This window comes from Dermacentor andersoni, chromosome 11 (assembly GCF_023375885.2).
Source record: "Dermacentor andersoni chromosome 11, qqDerAnde1_hic_scaffold, whole genome shotgun sequence".
In the NCBI taxonomy this organism is placed as follows: Eukaryota; Metazoa; Arthropoda; class Arachnida; order Ixodida; family Ixodidae; genus Dermacentor; species Dermacentor andersoni.
In genome coordinates, this window is record NC_092824.1 from 95,975,183 (window position 1) to 95,996,041 (window position 20,859).

Below are 20,859 nucleotides of genomic sequence, written 5' to 3' on the forward strand. Positions count from 1 at the left end.
GCTCTCTCTGCCTTTGTTGTTTCTCGAAGTGGCGATAGCGCGCTGGGCTTAGATCTAATCTAATAGCTTAGCAGCTATTAGATTAGATTATGGGGTTTTACGTGCCAAAACCACTTTCTGATTATGAGGCACGCCGTAGTGGAGGACTCCGGAAATTTCGACCACCCGAGGTTCTTTAACGTGCGCCTAAATCTAAGTACACGGGTGTTTTCGCATTTCGCCCTCATCGAAATGCGGCCGCCGTGGCCGGGATTCGATCCCGCGACCTTGTGCTCAGCAGCCCAACACCATAGCCACTGAGCAACCACGGCGGGTGGGCTTAGCGGCTATAGCTGGGACATATATATATATATATATATATATATATATATATATATATATATATATATATATATATATATATATATAGTAGTAGGCAAAGAGGGATTCTTCAGGCTACCTTTCAAACGTAAAGAACTTGAGTGGTGCTACAAGGTAAACAGAACAAGTATTTAATTTCGACAGTTTCGATCGGTGGACCGATCTCCATCAGGGTTTACAAAAAAATGGCAGTTCGGCCCTGGTAGTGAAGACACCAGACCGGGTGCCCGGTCGTTCTTACATACATCAAACTGAGAGGAACAGTTGTGACAGTGATTGATTTTCGGCGCCTTGGCAGATTTACAGCGGCCTTTGGCAGCTATGCAGGGCAAGAGGAAGGCGGAGTCACATGTATGTAGAGCAAGGAGGTCAGTGAGGAAAAAAAGGAAAAAAGAAAGAGAAAGGAAAGAAAAAGAAAAAAGCACACAGGAGGAGGGAGACGTGAGTCGGAGAGTGAGGGGGGCGGGAAGTAGCGGCCGCTAGGTTCCCGTGCGCCCGAGGCAAGGAGGGAGAAAACGGTCGCTCCGCAGCACCAGTGCGTGGGCTGTCGTTGTAGCGGGAGAGAGGGCAAGTTGAATCGGGTGGCGGGGGGCACAATAGAGAAGGGGCCCAGAAGGAAGACAGAAGGGCGGCAACTTGTGGAAAGAAACACAGTGTCACAGTACACATATACAAGGCACGGCCCGTTCCGGCAACTCTGTGGTCCAGCTACGGTGCGAAAAAAAGAAATATATAGTTCCAAAAAATATATGTGTGGGATTCGCAAAGCAAGTGCGCCCATGGGCTTAGATTTAGGGAGCCGAGTTAAATAGAATCCTTGTGGTCCAATTTTTGAACGTTTAACAGACAACTGCCATCAAGTCAGCACGTGCGTATTTCAAGAAGGGCAATAGGTCACTCAGAATGACCACTTCAGTGGCAGGGTCCAGGAAACTGAATTTATTGGTGTTCCGCTCGCGCCCTTGAGGCGCATGCGGAGGGGTGAGCAAGCAGTGAATAGCCAGCGTCTCAATTTTAGAGTACAGAACATGTATTCGCGTTTCCCATGCACTTTCACGGCATATCCCGGAGGCACGTCAGCCGCCCCGGACTCTCATTAATTCCTTTAGTGTACGTTCCAAATTTATGGATGAAAAAAGATTCTCTCTGCTCGCGTGCACGGGTGTGTTGGAAACCAGATTGCAAGAGCACAACGCTCACGCGTTCAAAGGAGTGATCTGGCAGCCGAACGTGCCTGGAGAAGGGTAAATTGGGGAGACTTTTCACATGCGCGCGGTGATTGTTAAACCGCAGGCGAAAAGGGGTCTCTGTTTGGCCGATGTATTCCTGCCTACACACCTCGCAACGAATTTTGTACACGACGTTACTGGAATCACAGTCAAGATTTTCGGTAATTTTATATACGAAGGGCGAGTTCGATGCTTCAGCCGTGTCTGCTGTTGTCATGTGACGGCATACCTTGCAACGAGGTTTCCCACACGGTCGACAGCCCTTGGGCGTGTTTGACTTCTGTGTCCTCGCCCTGACTAACAAATCCCTTAAATTTTTGTTTCTTCTATACACAACCCGAGGCGGCTGCTTGAAGATAGTAGTGAGTCGGATGCTCTGTTTCATGATATTAAAATGGCGGGTGAGAATGGCATTGACCCGCGGAGCACCGGTGGTGTATGTGAGGACCAAGTTTGGATCTGATTGTGTATTGCTATTGCTAACCTTTTCTCCCATTATCTGTGCTCGATCTAAGCTGCGGGCGCGTTCAATGGCATCGTCTACTATTTTTGGAGGATATTTTTGGCGTATGAGAGCAGATTTCAGTTCCTCCGCGTGTCGCTCAAATTGCGCAGATTCGGAACAGACTCTTCTGTATCTGTGGGCCTGGGAGTAGGGAATGCCTGTTTTGCAGTGATGGGGGTGGCTACTATAAAAATGCAGATATTGCTGACGATCTGTCGGCTTTTTGTATAGGGACGTGGAAATGCGACCGCCACTCAGTGACAGAGTGACGTCGAGGAAGTGAATACTATCTTGCGAGAAGTTGTGCGTAAAGCAGATTGACGGGTGCAGAGAATTGAAATTGGAAATGAAGTTCAAGAGACTTTGTTCATTGCCGGCCCACACAAAGAAAATGTCATCCAGGAATCGCTTATAAAATATTGGTTTTACGGCCGAGTTTGCGAGGAAGGGTATTTCTAAAGATGCCATAAAGATATTTGCATAATTTGGCGCCATCTTCGTTCCCATGGCGGTTCCACTGATTTGCAAATAATGCTTGTCCTCGAACTCAAAGTGATTATATTTCAGTACTAGATTTAAAAGAGTCTCAACTGTATCTTTATCTGATTGCCTAGGTTGGCTGGAGCCAGCGTAAGCTGAAACTGCGGAAGCTATGCCCTCGGCGTGAGGTATGTTGGTGTACAAAGATGCGACATCCATAGTGACCAAGTAACCCCCCGCCGGTACCGTCAGGTTTGATACCTCCCGAAGGAAATGATTTGTGTCTTTAATGTACGAGGGGAATGAAGATGGGATGTCCTTAATGAGACTGTCAATAAAGCTGGATATTTTCTCAGTGACTGTTCCATTACTGGAAACGATAGGCCGACCGGGATTGTTTATTTTGTGAATTTTGGGTAGTAGGTAGAAACGGCCGGGGCCAGAGTTTCTTGGTATCAATGCTCTGAACGTCTTATCGGTTATCTGCCCTGCCTTGCGCAGAGTGGTTAGGGCGTCCTTTATTTCGCTTTCAAATTTGTCGGTAGGATTGCTTGGGAGTTCTCTGTAAAATTTAGAGTTTCCCAGTTGACGGAAACCTTCGGCTATGTAAACACTCCGGTCAAGTACCACCACTGCACCACCCTTGTCCGCTGGCTTAATGACAATTGTCTGATCATCACGTAGAGTTCGCAGTGCCTGCTCTTCCTCTTTTGAGAGGTTACTGCGGATGGGACGATGCCTCTCGTACTCTTTTATAATGTCTTTTTGAACCGCACAAATATACATGTCCAAGTATTTGTCGCGTGCCTCGCCAGGTGTCCATGATTTTTCGGAGAGTTCAGGTAGCTGATCAAGACGCCCTTCTGTAGTTTTTCGATCATAAAAGTACTCCCGTAGTCGCAAATTTCTCGCGAAGTCATCCAAATCTTGAAACAATTGAAACTCGTTCATCCTTCCTGACGCCGGACAAAAAGTTAGACCTTTCGAAAGGAGATTTAGTTGTGCACTCGACAATGGGCTACTCGACAAGTTTATGACATTTGAGGCATTGCCCACTGTCTCGTGCTTTTTTTCACTGATTACTTCAGAACAATCGCCCGCCTCGGATTCAAGGTTTTGGCTTTGAGAATCAGCTCTGATGGCCGTTGGGATATTGTCACGCTCCCGTTTCTTTCTTTGTTGTTCTTGGATATTGCCGTGTTTCCTTCCCTCGTACTTTACCAGTTCCAGCGCTTCCAATTCAGTGAGCTTTGACTGACACAACAGAAGCTGCTCCTCGTTTTTAAGCTGCGATGCTCTACGCACGCTATGTTGTGCCACCAGCCTAGTGAGCCCAAGCGAGGCCTCCCGCAGTATAGCATTCCACTGCTCTCTTTCTTTTTCGTCAAAGGTGTCCATTGCCAGCTTCTGTTTTACCTGAAGACCCTTCGGTGCGATGCCCGAGGCTAAATATTTATTCATATTAGAGGCATGCATCTCAAATCGCACACGCTTGTCAACTGTTTTACGCAACGTCATGAACTCGCGGGACCAAAAAGTGCCGGATCGCGCCGTACCTGAAGTGTTGGCCAGTCAATCTCTCGGCGTTGGCGCTGCGCAGCCGACAGCCTCGGCGTAGGTGGGGCGATATATATATAATATATATATATATATATATATATATATATATATATATATATATATATATATATATATATATATATATATATATATATATATATATATATATATATATATATATATATATATATATATATTCTGTTACCATATTTGCGTCTGTTTAATTGTTCAGAATATTGATTAATTAATGATTGATGTTTAATGGCACAAGGGCCGGGTATGGCCAAAGAGCGCCATGCTAGTGTTAATGAGTGCGTAGTGGTCTGATGGGTTCTGTGAATTTATTGTGACGCGGCTGGAAGGAGGCCTAAATGTGTTGGCGTAAATTGCATAAAATCTACGCGTAATAAAATTATGGCAATGATTAATGACCTGTACCACGAACACTAAAATGCATTGGCAAAGAATGATGCAATGTACAAAATATGCGAGATGCTAAAATTGCCTAGAGCGCTACTGCCTCCCCAGAGCCCTTGAAACACAAGGGCCTTGAGGCATGTGCTATACGAAACAACTATCGCAGCGGCATCCTGTCACGGCGGGGTGACGAAGTCCTGACGAGGAAGCGACTTCATCATAAACGTTGGGAGACCGCGTTTCGACTGTTTTGACCTTGGTTTGTTAAGTGTGTTAGGTTGACGCCTTAGCATTACCTGCTTTTGAAGTTTATTCTGGTAAAATGCACATGCAAAGGGTGGGCATCATATTGTACAGAAGGTGGTCCCATAGTGAAAACACTGTAGGGGGGGGGGGGGGGGGGGAGGCTTCCTAAAATATGTTACAAGAAATGTAAAACTACTAAAAGGCAAAAGAATGTAATAAAACCAGTTACATTAAAATACGAGCAGCAACTCAGTTATTATTAAAATAATTAAGCAAGTGCAATTATTTCAGTAATTAAATAACGCTAGTCAATAAGTAAATAGTCATTATTTAGTAAAAAATAAAGAAAAGGTTATTTCATTAGTGAAATTGTGTTATTGATTACGCATAAAATCACGAAGCAAACATTTAAATGATGACACGGAAACAGCAGTTTATATGTAACAACGCATAGAATTCCCCAATATAATTAAAACGAAACCAACTCTTAGGGTACCGTAGTTAGTGCGGATTTCTGGCAAGAAAACAATTGTTTTTTAGAGAAATACGTGTATTATTTGTATTGGCAAGTCCCTGCATGAAAACAAATATTAGCTGGTGATGGCCCATAATTGCTCGATATGCAAATACGCAAAAATTGAATTTCACGAGATCAGTAATGCAGGATATTTTAAGATCGAAACTTCAGAAGAGCAAGAAGAGGGTACTTTTTTTTTATTGAAATGAAAATAAAAAGAAGAGACATAGTCACCATATAATGGTTACGGCTACTCCTTTTCTCATAGCGGAAAAAATGTAAAAATATGTAGGAAAATGAAAAGAAATCACTTCATACGGTCAGAAATCCACAACACAGTCCTATACGCCCATGAACATAACAGTATAAAAGTCAAATGCAAGTTGCACCACAATGAGTTCGTAAACAGTCACAAACACACACAAAGAACGCTACTGGTACAAGCACGGTACTACGTACATGTTAAATGCTTAAAACCTTTAAAGCACGTAGAAAACCTGGCGTGCCTACTAATAAGCTCAAGCGGGCCTTTCACTTAAATGCGTCGCGATTGGGCATCTACTGATGCTTTCTGTTGGGATGACTAATGGAGCCGGCATTTACCGGTCCACCTGCAGTTGCATGCCCTACGCATTACACGGCCTCCCCAGCTCCATTATTTTCTCTTAATGTCAAATAGAATATCGGCTTTCCCCCATTTGCTCTCTGGTACACACTGCTCACAATTCCCGTCTCTTACCGTCGTACCTAACATCTTTTGTTCAGTCGCTCTTTGCGGGGTTAGTATGTAAATGCAACCTACTGCTTTGCTACAGCTGTTTGGATTCTCGTATTTGCTGATATTTGCAGTGCGAGCTTTCAAGCTGCAATGTTCAGCTGCACACGTACATGTTCTGGGTGCTTAAATAACCTGCCAGTAAGTTGTGATGCCGAGTACAATGGAAATACGGCTGATTGCTCGCACAACGTCCTTTGTTTACTACATAGACAGTTGTACTTCTAGTGGCTTGGCAATCAAACTTTATTGTGGACTTCATCGCACATTTCTCGTTATCTGCTTATTGAAACGTGTGTTTCAATATATTTGAGAACATAAACTTACTTGAAGTAGGAAAGGTCGCTGCTTCCTGGTTGTAATCTGCTATCGCACAACCGTAAGCGCAAAGCCACGGCATAACAGGTGATGGCGCGGTCGCCATCAAATATAATAGAGCACACTCGTAGGAGGCCACAACCGTCCCAGCTAGCACTGCAGCAGATGTGCTCAAATGTACTTGAAGATGTTCAGCAATCGTGACAGTCGACGCAGCCTTTCGAAAGAGCGAGAGAGTTCGCCAGTACCTACCGTCTGCAAGAGAAGTGCACTTCTCTGGCGTTAGCAGCAGGCAGGCGACGTAGCAGACGACGCTTGTGGCAGTGCTTTTAAAGGCACAACGCTTTTCTCACCAATACGGAATCTTTATTTCCATAAATGCTTGACGATTATTTTTATAAGCACATGCATGGTTGTTATTGCTGTTGTAAAAAGTAGTTATTCACTGGCGCTTAATCGGCAACAGAATTGCTGAAGAATGCATACCCTAGTGTGCCCTCGCGGTAAACCGTGCTTCGATCTCAAAGAAACTTTATGTAATGTATTGTGAATTATATTCAATACTGCAAAAATAAAATGAGATATTACGCGAAAATATTTTAATACAGCTTCGTTTACTGCTTTGGCAAGCAGACGCCAGTAGTCTAAAGATCGAAGTCAATCCGAAGCCTGTACTTTCCATAATTCCATTGTAGGTTGAGGTAACGTTCAGGGGAGCCTCCACAGACACTAGCGCCACATTTCCCTCCAGGGTAAAGGAAGATGAGGGGGAATCTGGGTGATCCCCTCGTTGTATCAGCATGTTCTGTTGCTGGTTCATTACTTTTGTTGCTTTAAGAGTGTTTTATATCGGGCAATATACTTCAATGAATGGGTGTTTTCCAAGTATTCTAGCCACGTTTTGTCATATCTGTCATTCCAGTGGAGGGTTCTGGAGTGAAGCCCGCTTGCTGTAAACTCGAGAAAATTCGAATAATTGAAAATTCGCGACGTATTATATAGCAGTACGCTCTCCATACATTCTGAATATGCAAAACATGTAGTGAAAATAAACGTTCCATGAACAGAATTAATTGGCCGACTGAACGGACTGTGGTCAGTGCTGGTGGGCCAAACATGCAAAAGCGCTAATTTGTCCTGACAACTGGACTCCGCGCCATGACAGGGGACCCACCTCTGCTTCGATAGCGACGACTTGCACTTGCAGTCATTCAGAAATAGTTTTTCTCTCTCTCTCTCCCCCCGCCCCTCTCTCTCTCTCTCTCTCTCTCTCTCTCTCTCTCTATCTATCTATCTATCTATCTATCTATCTATCTATCTATCTATCTATCTATCTATCTATCTATCTATCTATCTATCTATCTATCTATCTATCTATCTATCTATCTATCTATCTATCTATCTATCTATCTATCTATCACTCACTCACTCACTCACTCTCTCTATTGTGCGCGTTTTCCGCTATACAGAAAAATCAGACACACAAGCAAGAAAGATTGCATAAACAACGTATAACGATATCAACAACAAAAAAAAACTCAAAGATTCTTCGCCGCGCAACTATATACATATTACAGTCACTGAGCGACGACGACAAGCGCGCGACAGCAGTCAGTCCGCCGGCGAGACCGGAGCGCTGAAGGCCCTGCAGACCAAGGGGGGAAGCTCAGAAGATGCTGAAGATGCTCAGCGAGGACTGCAGCGTGTCGTTCTCGGGGTAGTCCGACACGAGCACCTTGCACGCTGCGCGGGAGAGGCACCGGAACGTCTCGTGCAGGAGCTCCATGCTGTCGAATACCTTGGTCAGCCTGCACCGACGTCGCAACGCGGAGGGCGTTTTTTAAGAACACGGTGAAGGAACGGAAACGCCGGACAAGATACATGGTCTAGTTTTGTTGGCGAGCTCTCGTGTACAGGAGTTGTTCCGCACGGGAGTTCTTGCGTGTGTGAGTTTCTTTCTTAGTCTTTTTCTTCCTTTTTTTTGCTTGTGGAAGTGTTTGCACGCAAAATTCTTTCATGTGGAGGTTTCTACATGTAGCAGTTCTTTTTTTTTTTGCGTAAAGGAGTTTTCTTGCGTGCGAAAGCTTTTGCGTACACCTTTTGTGCGGGAGCCTTTGCGGACAGTTTTTGTACAATATGATCGTTTCTATACGGAAAGTGTTGTGAACACGCGAGAGAGACAGGGGGAAAGAAAGCGTGAACAACAGCCCCTGGTCTGGGTTGTCCGTTTCGTAGCAGGGAATATTAGACCGCCCTGTGTTGGAAGGGTCACATGGCGGGCCGTGAACGATCCAAATGCATCGCGAGGAGATGCCATAGCGTCGGGCGCATGTATATCCTGGGAGGGGAGTCATTTGCGAACAGGAGCATTGACTCAAGGTCTAGAAACACTCGCGAGGTCTCGTGCAAGCCACGGGGTTTCACACTAAGAATTGATAGGTGTAGCCTAATCCATATACGTATTGCGCTTTACGGAATTCCGGGAAAACCGGATCGTGGGAGGCGGCAGCGGAGGTGGTAGCAACATCTTGTGGTAGATCCGTCGTTCGAACAAAAAGCGTCAGAGGCGCTTTTGTTAATCACGATCACACAAAGCCAACAAGCAATGAAGCCAAAGAAAGTATAGGGACCGAGGTTGGTCCACTACAACAATGGGTGATTCGGCGAGCGTAAGACCCGAGAACCTGACAAGAGCGGCGGTGCCCAAGAAGCAGCCTTTGATTCCGGGGTGATCGGGTACAGTCGTTGTTTCAGCGTTTGTAGAGCTGAAAGCTGATAAGGAGGGCGAGGTCACGACTTTTTCACGTCCGTTGAGGTCGATGATAACAGTGTTTTTTTTTTTTTGTCCACTTGAGTACCTTGAAAGGGGCCTCAGTGGTATGCCCTCACGCCGGTACTTGAGTACCTTGGTCGGACGCCCTCACGCTGTATTCAAACGTGGCTGGCTGTAGGCATGTCTTTGCTGACAAACATTACTAGAGGATGCAACTCTACCAGGGCAAGGACGCAAGCGTGCAAACGCGGAGCGGAACTGCTGAACATATATAGCTGTCTGGATCGGGCGTGCCAACAGTAGCTGGTGAGAAAAATTCACCAGGCAACCGCAACGTTGTGCCATAGACCAGCTCCGCAGCTGTGCAGCCGAGGTCTTCCTTGAAAGAGGGGTGCACGCCTAGCAGGACGAGAGGAAGGCCTTTAGCCAGAGAAGAGCGAGTCTGGCGGATCATCAGGGCGGCTTTTAAGTTGATTGTGAAGGCGTTCAACCATTCCATTTGCCGATGGGTGATACGCGGTTATGGATATCGGAGTATTATACTGAATGTATAATACACGCGTATTTTGCGGTTGCAGGAGCAACAGTCAGGCGCTGTGCGAGTTTTGCTCCTGCACTTTCTTGAAATTGTATTGAAGATGAAATAAACATTCATTCATTCATTCATTCATTCATTCATTGATGTCGGACGCCAATCAGGCCGTGAGTTCGCGGTGGAGATCACATTCGAACTGGAGGCTGCGATCGGTCGTAACAACGCTGGGCGCATCCGAAGCGCGAGAGACAGCCACTGACAAACGCGTAAAGCACTGTAAGTGCCGTTAGGTCAGAGAGAGGATATCCCTCAGCCCAGCGGGTATAACGGTCTACACAAGCGACATTGTAGGAAATACCTCGGGATGGTGACATCTCATATTGAATGCGATTGTACTTTTACTAATGTTATCGCGTACAGAGTTTGTGTACAAACATTGGTAACATAGTGCGCGACTTCGCTAATAAATCGCCGTTTCCTTTATTATTCTTTCTCGGGCACAGGTGCGCTAAATATTTAGCAACGAAAGAATGCAAAATGCCGCATAAGGGAAAAAAAAGCGATTTCCACACGTACCTTTTTCGGTTCGGGTAAAAATCGTCCTGCGAGTACCGCTCCAGAGTCGCTCTGCCATCGGCTGTCTTGGGGCTTGGCCAACGCTCGCAGAATTCCTGTATACGAGGGTCAGGCGATAGTCGTTCGTTAATCCACTGCCTCCCGCATTACGCTCGCAGTCTGCTTTTCAAATCCACGCAAACACACTTTCTTTTCGTTTTTTTTTCTTTCCGTGCATGTACACAGCAAGCGGTGTTTTATGGGCTTCAAATATGGACCCACCTTTACTTTTATGGACTTTATGGGCCCACTTGCCCCGCCGTTCTCTTGGGGAACTCGAGGCGGCTGGATTTGGATTGGGGCGGGCTGAAAAAAGCTAGCGCACGTAAATTTCGGCGCATCCAATGATTGTTTGGTGGTGAAATCATAGTCAAGATTCCTCCACAACGGAGGTCCCTCCAAACTTTACAAATCCAGCAATACTTTGCATTTTAACTTTCACTTTAAGTAAGAACATTCATACTCCAGGACGCCCACAAACGCGACCTTAATTGCTGCAGGTATATAGGCGTGCATGCACGGACACACGGTTAGCCGTACTTGTCATATATATGGCAAATGCGCATGTTTTTAGGTTTTCTTTATTATTCTTCCCCACTGCATTAGGGAAAGTGTCTCAAGTATTAACGAAACCGCAGTTAAGAAAGATCGAGAACTCGTAAGCCTTTCTTACGATTTGGGAATGCGACAGCATTAATGTCCATTCGAACGCGGCTGACCGGGCTCATCGCGGACTCCTCGCGGGCAAGCGAGGAGTTCATAATTAAGACGCTTGTTAACGCCTTCCAGACGACGGGCTGGTTTAGCCCAGTGTGTAAAACACTCGGCTCTTGAGCGTAGTTTTCGTAGGTTCGAAGCTCACTACCGCCAGCGTCTTTCTTTTTGAATTTGTTGTTTTGATTTATGCATTAATTTCTTTGTAGCGGTTACCGAGGCACAGTTAGAACGCAGGCGAAAGCTTGTGCGCACAAGGAACGCGCAGATAACACAGGCTTCCGGGAGCGTGGGTGACGTGGCGTCGCGGCGATGTGTTCTCTCCCCTCACGCCACACCTGGCGTGCTTGCGCGACAGCTGCTGTGCCCTTACCGCCCGCTTTGCTCCGTCCAGGCGCGCTCGTGACATGTGTCCCAGCCAATGGGAATTTAGGTGCCGTTTCTCGTTTACGTGTTCAGACGACAGACGCCGGCATTTTCGCTCAATCTATTTGATGCTTTCGCATCAATAGCGCGATTACCTCCGTCGTGGGAAAGAAATTTTGACCAACCCAAGTGTATAATGTTACTCCACAGGATTGGCGATAATGACTTTCTTGCGTTCGCGCTGGTAGGGTTCCTCTCGAGATCGCACAAGAAATTTTGGCTTTAAAATAGACACTAAGCGCCTCTTAGGGGACACTAGAGCTTCCGCAATAATTATTAAAGAGGGTCTCGTACTAAAGCCGAGATAGGAGCAAATGAAATGTCCGGATGGCATACATGCCCGAGTAGGGGAGACCTGTCTGGCGGCGTGACGTAATATTCCCTCCTAGTTTATATCCTTTCTTTCTCCATGGCTCCATGTCGCGACTTCCGGTCCCGGCGACCCCCCGTTTGTTTTCTTCTGTTTTATATTCTCGACGCGCATGTCCGGAATCGGTGCAGCGCACTCCGCATTTGACGGGAATTCCCGGAGTTCGCTCTACTGCAGTCCATTACTGCGCTTCGGGTGTGTCACGTGAACTGCCATAGCGTGTGACGTCATTTCGCGGGAGGGCCGAGGCGTTGTTTCGAGAACGAGGGTAGGTGGGCATTCGTTAGAATTTTCGGCCGGGTTTCGTTTTGTAAGCCGGTGTAATACTTTTCGCATATTCGGGTGCTCGTCTCAGAGTGCTCTGGCAGCGCCACGGGGGTGACGTAACAAAGTAACCAAGCGTTACAGCTAGCCTATAAGCGGGCTCCACTGGCAACGATAGCGCCAGATTATGATTACTATACGCGGCTATCCTTGCAATATTTCTCTAAAGCCACATTTTACGATTTCCGTAGCCACTGCCAGATGGCTCTCGTACGACCCACTCGAATGTGCCGTTAGCAATTCAGATCGTTGCCGAGGAATAATATGTGTAATGTGCGTGCCTGATCGCAATACCCAGATCTAGTGAAAGGTCTTTAATTAATGTAATTTTGTCCCGCTAAACACTTCGATTCGACGCCGGAAATGCACTTACACACTTCGGAAGCCTCGCTTACATCGACTCGACGCGAGCGGATGGAGTCGCCAGTCTAGCTGACCCAGCCCAACCCGACCGCGTTTGCAATGCACCTTGCCAAGCGAGTTGGCCGAGTGAACCGACCGTTCTCGGGCGGATTGACTGGACTCGGCTCGACTCTCGCTCGGCTCGACCTCCTAGCGCTTTTACAGCAACTCGACGACCGTTTTTTTTTTTCCCTGAAAGCGGACTCGACACGACTTTACTGGGTCCGTGTAAATGCAGGGGGAGCTTTCGCTACCGACTGCTGTTGTGTTGAAAAAGCTATTTGTACCCGTGAATTGTTGCTGTCACGAATGCATTACGAAGAGAAAGTCAAGAAACGTCGAAAAAAAAAAAAAACGAAAATTGTGGTCGTTCCTCCGAGATTAAAGTAAAAAGCTATCGTGCGGATGAAATGGCTGACTATACAGAATGCTCAATACGTTGCTTGGGACGTGAATGTTTATTGTATTCATTTGATCTTCTTTTATTGCCGGTGAGCAGGTTCACTAGAGGGCGTTTATAAATTCCATCAACTCAAACAGAGTTGGCACAAAACGTAAAGAAACTTCGTGTCATTGAAATTCCAACATTGCGTTGTTTCTCTGTGGATTTTGTGCGCCTTCTTTGTTCCTAGGCGTCTTCCTCATTACAGTTTTAGAAATACGCCGAATTGGGTGCGATTTTCAATGCCTTTTTTTAATGGGAATGCGTTAAACTGTGACTGCCCCTAAGGTTGTCGTAGAACATCTCATTGAAAACCGTTAATCATACTTCTGAAAGCACGTCTTTTTAGCCGCGTATATGTCTACCTCGCCTAGTAACTCCTCTACAAAAGCGTCACGTTCGATACGTTGACGGCGGAGCGAAGGATGCAACTCGGCTAAAAACTCTTCACAAATTTTTGCCTGGACAATTTAGTGGCTATTTACTTCCCTAAAATATGTCGCTATGTTACTAAGAGGTCGTTAGCACTTAAAAAAGGTGAACGCAATATTCGTTAAACCTACTCAATGCTCGCTAAGTGAAACGAACTCCTTGCTCAGTTACCAGCACTGCCGTTCACAGCGGTAACAGCCTTCCCGCTTGGAGTATGTACGGACTTTTTCTTTTTTTCTTTTCTTTTCTGTTTTATTATGGTCAGTTACTACAATTTCTTGCTGTGCTTGCCTTGTTGCTATGGCGACCTCATACATAGCACGAAGCCGAGCGGAGAAGCCTGCTGCTCAGCTAACGGTGACATCGAGACTGATTGCGCGGTCATGAATGCTTACTACCGTTGTTACTGGCGCAGAGTACGCATAATTAAACGAAGGAACAGGATCGGTTTCCGTTGCCTCGTACTGCGTACTTTGAGCCAATAAAAACCTGTATACTAAGCCTAAGCACGAAGTTGCTCGAGAGGCAGTTCTTGTGGAATATCTAGAATGCTTCTTTCGTTTTTTTTTTTTTTAACTGAGCTTTAAAAATGAAGACGTATTTCTTCCCGATACCATCCTTGTACACTCTGTATTTGACACCGGCTTGAATCATCTTTGAAACATTAGCACAAGTTCACTTGGTGAACTTGTGCTAATTAATGTGAAATGTAATTGAAACGACATGTCAGCGGATTAGTCATTTTTCCCACAATGCGACTAATACAAATAGCGCCCATGAGACACGTTTCAAATGTCACTTGATGATGTCGCAATCCAGGATGCAGCATCTACGTATCCGCCCGTAGCCCAATGTAACATCATTCATGTACTTCGGCAAAAAAGAAGAAAAAAAAGATTTTCACGAGAATGAACTGTACACACTGGAGACTTTATCAACTTTTGTATACAATCAAGCTGTTGTATGTGAGTAAACAATGCGTTTTGGAGCTTCCTAACATGCTCTAGTGAGCAAACATTTTGCAAAAGCCAGCGCATAATGTTTGGGTAACTGTGTGTTGCAATTGTTTATTCTGTCCTTTGAAGCTTTTGAAGCCTATAGTGCTGTGAGCAGTGTCAGTCGTGGTGTTACATTTGTATTTACTTGCATTAGGAGTATCAAGTTTTTGTCATTGATCTCAAATATACCAACTTATTCAAAACCGTCTGCCAGGATCTGCCTAAGTACATATTTTTTGTCAAGTTGTCGTAAGACGAGCTTTTGACTATATTCCCTGAATTTGGTTTCTACGAAATACAGAAATAAAACGAGTCAGCTGCGAATGAGTCAAGGCATAAATCAATGAGCGTCAAGGTCAAGCGTTAGCTTCCTGGTATATCCGTTGAGATATTTCGCCAGAACATCTATTCCTTAGCTCTGTTAATCAACGAAGCGTGTGGGCGCTGGGGTCATTTGTGTACGCAAGTTGAAGTGTGCCAGGCGCTTATATTTATTTTCCCTGCAGGCTATGGCTACACGATCAGATACGCTGTGGCAATCTACTCGTGAGGCGCTGCTGATGCTGGTGAGTGTTTTTTCTAGGTCGCGGGTTCGCGCCAAATGTATCCTAGCTTAGCGCGTCGTGTTTGACAAAATAATTCTGTGTGAGGTGTATATCAGTTCTGCAATGTCTTTCGCCAGCCGGAGCGAGCTGCACTTTTTTCGAGACGAGACGTCCGATGCCGTGATAGCGGCTGGAGTTTCTTTAAGTTCATCCCACTTCTAAAGCCCTTGTATCACGTGCCTTCTTTCTTTTCGCGTTTCAAGAGGACATGTGCAAATGCGACGTGTGCCATTCTAGATAACCTTTATTCAGACTCTCTTACGAAATGGGCGCACACCCTGATTTTTGCTCAACCGCTTTTGAATTTCACTCCGAGTCGTCCGTTAGTTATTGCCCTGGAATCACTTTTACTGCGCCAATGCATGCCTAATGTCTAGCATGAAACCTATAGGCTCTTGGCAACTGTGATATCAAGTTAAAATAAAATGCGCTTGCATTATAACTCGTTATTATTACTGATTTGCTTTCCGACTAATGCGAATGAGGAGGAAATATACAGCGAAATTTCGCGCTTGTAACTGGAGTCAAAATCGGAGGTTGCGTATGGTGAGGACCGTTTTGGGGCACAATCATCCGAAGTTGGCCATGCGGAAAACCCTTCGCTCGAATGGGTATACATAGTTTTTGTCCACGCTGCACGTGGCAGCAGTGCATTCATGACTCCACAAAAACTTCCGGTAATTCATTTTTGACCGTCAAGTTAGCCAAGAAGGAGGAATTATTTTGTCGCATAGTATACTGCAGGCGCACATTCTTGGTGTGTTCAGATACAGAAAACGTGCGCCATGCGTCGAGCTCATGTATGACTTTTTTGTTGTTGCACTTACCAATAAAATTCACTTGTCGATCCCTCCGACTCTAAAGCAAATCTGGTACCAGCTGGAGGGTTCTGTAACTTTATAGGTTATTGTAACTTGCGTTGTTCCAGAGGGTTTAACCGGATGTCTTCTGGGTGCAAGCATGAAAGGGCCTATAGTTTCGCGTTCCGAAAAACGCACATAATGCGAAATCATTATATGTTCACGAGGTTTTTTCCTCAAGCAGCCAGCTCGGATTTCCGTGTTAATTTTGATAAGAATTGAATGCAATGGTGACGTGCAATTTAAACGTAGTCTCGCGAGGATTTAGTGGGCCCATGCGCACGCGACCTGCGTCCATCGCCCCCGCCCGCAACGTTGCATACCTCGCCCACAGCGTAGAAGAGCAGCTGTTCTGACGACAGGAGCTTGAAGTCCTGGAGACGGTAGTCGCTTCGAGGGTAGGCCTTCCGTCGCACCGTCTCGCGGAAGTACTGCGCAGACGACGAAGCAGGTAGGTGCATAAAGAAACCGAGGCGGCAGGCGTAAACGTGCGCTGTCAGCACAGAGTACCATTTATCGAGTAATCGCCCTTCAAAACTTGTAATTCCCAACTCACCGTGGTCGCTTAGTGGCTTCGGCGTTGCGCTGCTAAGCACAAGCTTGGGGGATGAAATCCTGGCCGCGGTGGTTGTCGGAGCCAATGAGAATTTAGGTGCCGTTTCGTGGCTACAGATGCCGCCGGCTTTTTCGCTCATTGGGCCATTTGACGCTTTTGCATCAGAAACATTCAACACTTCATTGGTACACACGTAGCTGCGTCGAACTGTTTGTCCTCGATAGAGTGCTTGAAAAATAATTCGAATAATACTCTACGTAAACCAATTGTGTGTGTGTGCGCGTGCGTGTGTGCGTGTGTGCGTGTGTGTGTGCGTGTGTGTGTGCGTGTATGTGTGCGTGCGTGTGTGTGTGTGTGTGTGTGTGTGTGTGTGTGTGTGTTAGCGCTTTTACAAAATTGCGGAAAGCGTAGATCCCCGTAATTCCATTCCTGTTAACTTCCCTGGAATGGCGCGAGTTGGGCCACTCCGTTCCTCCAGTTCGAGTAAATGAAACGCTATCGCTAATTGTTTATTGCTTGCGCTTGCGTGCCTAACAAAAAAATATATTTTGGAAGTCTTAGCAGTGTAACAAATAATATATCGTGCTAAGCTATACATGTTTCTTGTTTACTCGACGGCTGGCGGTTTAATGCTTCATCTGCTTTGAATCCAAACCCTTCGTGAAGGTGTACGTTGCCTACGAGTCTGCCTGGGTGTACCTTCGCATTCCATTAGGATGTGCTGATTGGTTCCCGGACTTTTTCTGCAGCGTAAATACGCCTCATGTTGTTGCGAATATTTGCTCCGGTACGTTTTTGTCCCTAGGCCGGCAGCTGCAGCTTCACACAGCAACACACTGCCGTTTGTGTTATCGTACGGATTTTGCTTTCTGATTTTTTTCCGGCCGTTTTGTGTAAATCTCTATGGCCTTTATTTGGTGCCAACCTTTGCACCAAATTCACTGTCTTTGTTTCTCTCACATTTTTTTTTATATTTTGATGGCTTCTGGTTGTCTATTTACGATTTCAATTACCATGTTTTGGTTGTCAACTTTTTTTTACGTCTTCCTCCATTCCGTGTCTACACTTCTGAGGAAGATATATATGTGCACTTTAGCCAGCCATATCTTTTCGTTGCTGTTTTTTAGTATTTCTCCAAACCAAAATTGTTCTGCGCCAGCCCAATCCATGTCACCCTGGACTGCCTCCTTTGTGGTTTTACGCTGGTCTATACCGATCTTTAGTTAACTTCCTACCCTGATAACATATCCTACAGTAAGCAACGGAATCGTATTTGAGGACGGTAGCGCTAGCGCCATTACTCCTTTCCAGGTTCCACGCACCACTTCGTGTTTAATGTTGCCCTAAATGGATCTATGTTTCGTTATTACTGCATTCCGTTTCCCTTTAAACTTGAGGTTATCTTGGTGGACGCTTGAGTAGGTCTTCCCTTCGTTTATGTATGCACCCAGGTATTTTTATTTTGCTTCACTATGGGCATGGCTTCCATCTTGTATTGATACCACGTCAATGCTCGTCTTTTCGTTAAAGATTATAACTGCCGACTTTCCTGTGCTAAATCTAAGGCCTAGATTCGTCGCTAAATTGCCACTTATTATTCGCAAGTCTCTGTACATAAATCCCTCGCATTGTCCGCCATTAGCACTACCTCGTCCGCACACAGCCCAGGGACCTTCTGCTCCACTTCTGCCCATTACGGATCGTAACCGAACTCACTGCCTTCCAGTCGTCTTTCCGTGCCTTTAACGTGCAGCGTCGACAACAATAGAGACGGAATACATCCTTGCTCCAGTGCTCGGTGAACTTCCGCAACTTCATTGCTTCTCCGGCCTTCCCGCAAGATTTGTACTCTGTTGTCCCTATCTCCCTCAACAGCTCGAGGAACTCGTCGTCTACGCCCTCATGTTTGAGAATATCCCATACCCATTTCCTCCTTACGATGTCGACTCAGTTGTCATCCCTCTAGACACGCTGTGTCATATAACACCGTGCAGTCCGCTCGTGGCGCTTATACATATATATATACTCAGACAAGATTGTAGAATATACACGAGGCAGATTCACTTCGCCCAGCTACGAAAAAGATTTTCAAGATTCTTTTTTCATCGAAGAACGGCACCTACCCAGTGACTTAAGCTGGCATTGAAGATGCTCATTGAAGAGCATCTTCATACACAGTGTTGCACACTCAGTGACCCAGTTTGTTCCAACGGCTGTTTCTAACCCCATTCCCTCAGGACAGCAGCTCGATCGATTCGACCATGAGTCCCTAACCAAGTGGCGCAGGTTGGCAAGACGATAGTTAGGGACATAGAGAAGCCCAGATAGAAGCATACCTAAATGTGCGTTAAGTATCCTGAGAATGTTAATCGCGTTAAAATGTTGCTCTCACAAAGCCTTGCGGAACGAATTGCTTTGAGCGGCGGCTCTTCCTTCGGTGTGGCTCGCTGCCTGTGCTATGCTTCTTATCTCGTTCCGCAGAGGTTCTACTAAGTAAGTGGGAGATATTTGCAAAAATTGTTTCGCTTGCCAAGTGGAACAATAGTAGTGCGTAGCAGGTGCTAGTCCGCTACCGTGCTCACCTTTATCGTTGCCGCCATGCCTATGAAGTCAGCGAAGTTCTCCACAGCCGCGATGGGAGGCCTCTGGTAGAGAGGGTTCTGGAGGGAAAGACGGGATGTGGGTGAGAGTCCGCTCACCTCACACGTACGCTCGAGTATGCTGTTCGTTGATTTGAAAAATCAGTTCTGCGGAACGACGCGTGGTGGACTCCACCTTGCATCCTTCCGCAGAACTGATTTGCCATACGTTCAGTGCCCCAGTGCTTCGAGTTGTCGAATAATTCGCTCTTTGATCTGCCAGTATCCTGGTTAGACCAGGTGGTATACAGCGACCGCCCTGTAAAGGCCTTGCATAGTTCCGGTTTCGAATCCCTTACCGGGCGAATTTTTCTTCGAGTGTGAAAGTTTCGGAGAAACACGCAGGGAATTAACCCCCTTTGTAGCTTCGTGCTATACTCAAGTGGATGACAATTCACCCCCCCCCCGCCTTCCATATTGGTTTCAATGTACGCAAAAAAAAAAAAAGAGAATTTTCATTCTAGCGAAACAATTTTTTTTAAAGGTAGACAGTTGATAGCTTGAGTGGATGTACATACCTCTTTCTTCTTGAGTCTGTACTGCCTCGCGATGCAGCGTTCCAAGTCGTTCGTCTTCAGGAGAGCGTAGCCGCTGACCCAGTTCTCGAAGAATGCCTTTTCGTTCATCACCGACCCTGCGCGCCGGACGATTACTGTGTATTAATGTATCGTTTGCAAACCTTCCCTGAAAAAAAAAAAAACAAAAAGAATACCTGACTCATTGTAACAGTCATGGCTACATTAATAAAGTTGTTGGAAGTCATACGCATAAGTCGGCGCAACTCACCGAGCGGGTACTACAACTGCTGCCTTAAAAGATAAATTTAAGGAAGCCCGCGTACAGGGAAAGGCGATTCTGGTATACGGTTGCCTGTCCGATTTGTGCTTCCGCCAAAGGGACAGAGACCCAAATGATAGCAAAAAACAAAAAAAAAGTCATATCTTTTCGTTCACTGCTTTATATCTGCAGCAAATGTTCTTGTGTGTCGGCTCTTCCATTGGTGGAGCTTCTTGCCGCTGCTATACTTATCACTCTAAATTTCGTTGCACACAAGCTCGACCAACTAAGCGGAACATTAAAAAGAATGCTGAACCTACTTTTCGGAACTCATGTGAAACCAGATTGAGATGCCAAGTCAACGTAGCTTGCTGCGTACTTGCGAATGCTTCGCGTATGCCAGAACGCCGAAGAGAAAAGCCCGTCAAAGTAAGTCAGATGTCGAAACAAGTATCGAATAGGAGTCCGATGCATGTGTTACGACTGCTTCTGTCATATTGACAATGAAAGTGCGTACTTATCAACGTCGAATAGTCTGCGCCGCAGTGCCACCCATCGTTGACGAGTGACTTCACGCATGCGCTTCGATTCAAGCTCTTCTCTTTGTTGCTGCATCATCTGTGGGCGTATTCTCAGGGCAGTAAATCAGTTTTAAGTACCAGCCGTACCTTCTTCCGTTAGTATTTCCTTTGTCCGGCTAAGTGCTAGAAATCCATCAAAGGTCTATTTTGTCTTAATTTGTTGCTGTTGTGGAGAACTTGTTTGTGCCTCCGCTTTCCCAGCTTAAACTAACGCGACTGATTATGTGAAACCGCTGACATTCCTGCGTGCTCTGCCTCCGTAGTCTTCCCTTCACTGCAGGCAAAAAAAAAAAAAAAAAAAGTTGTCCTGCAAATGTGTAGCCAGAACACGCCCCGCAAACATTCCATTCCCGTGCCGCTCACCGATGACGTCGTAGAGTTTCACCATGGCTCGAAGAATGTT

The 20,859-nt window shown here is 45.9% G+C and overlaps 2 protein-coding genes across 2 annotated transcripts in view; one reads left to right on the top strand and one right to left on the bottom strand.

The window, feature by feature from the left end:
• Window positions 1–8,053: 8,053 nt before the first annotated feature.
• On the bottom strand, window positions 8,054–16,364 carry LOC140214002 (uncharacterized). The gene is made up of 3 exons (XM_072285226.1): window positions 16,227–16,364; window positions 10,292–10,386; window positions 8,054–8,215 (listed from the first exon to the last, which is right to left on the bottom strand). Exons 1-3 carry the CDS (start codon window positions 16,362–16,364, stop codon window positions 8,074–8,076), a joined length of 375 nt encoding a protein of 124 aa, XP_072141327.1. The 3' UTR covers window positions 8,054–8,073.
• LOC126539098 (defense protein l(2)34Fc-like) overlaps window positions 14,945–20,859 on the top strand; it is a 74,610-nt gene continuing 68,695 nt past the window's right edge. Inside the window, exon 1 of the mRNA XM_055075182.2 lies at window positions 14,945–15,004. The gene's annotated coding sequence lies outside the window, so the exon portion shown is untranslated. The remainder of the gene's footprint in view (window positions 15,005–20,859) is intronic.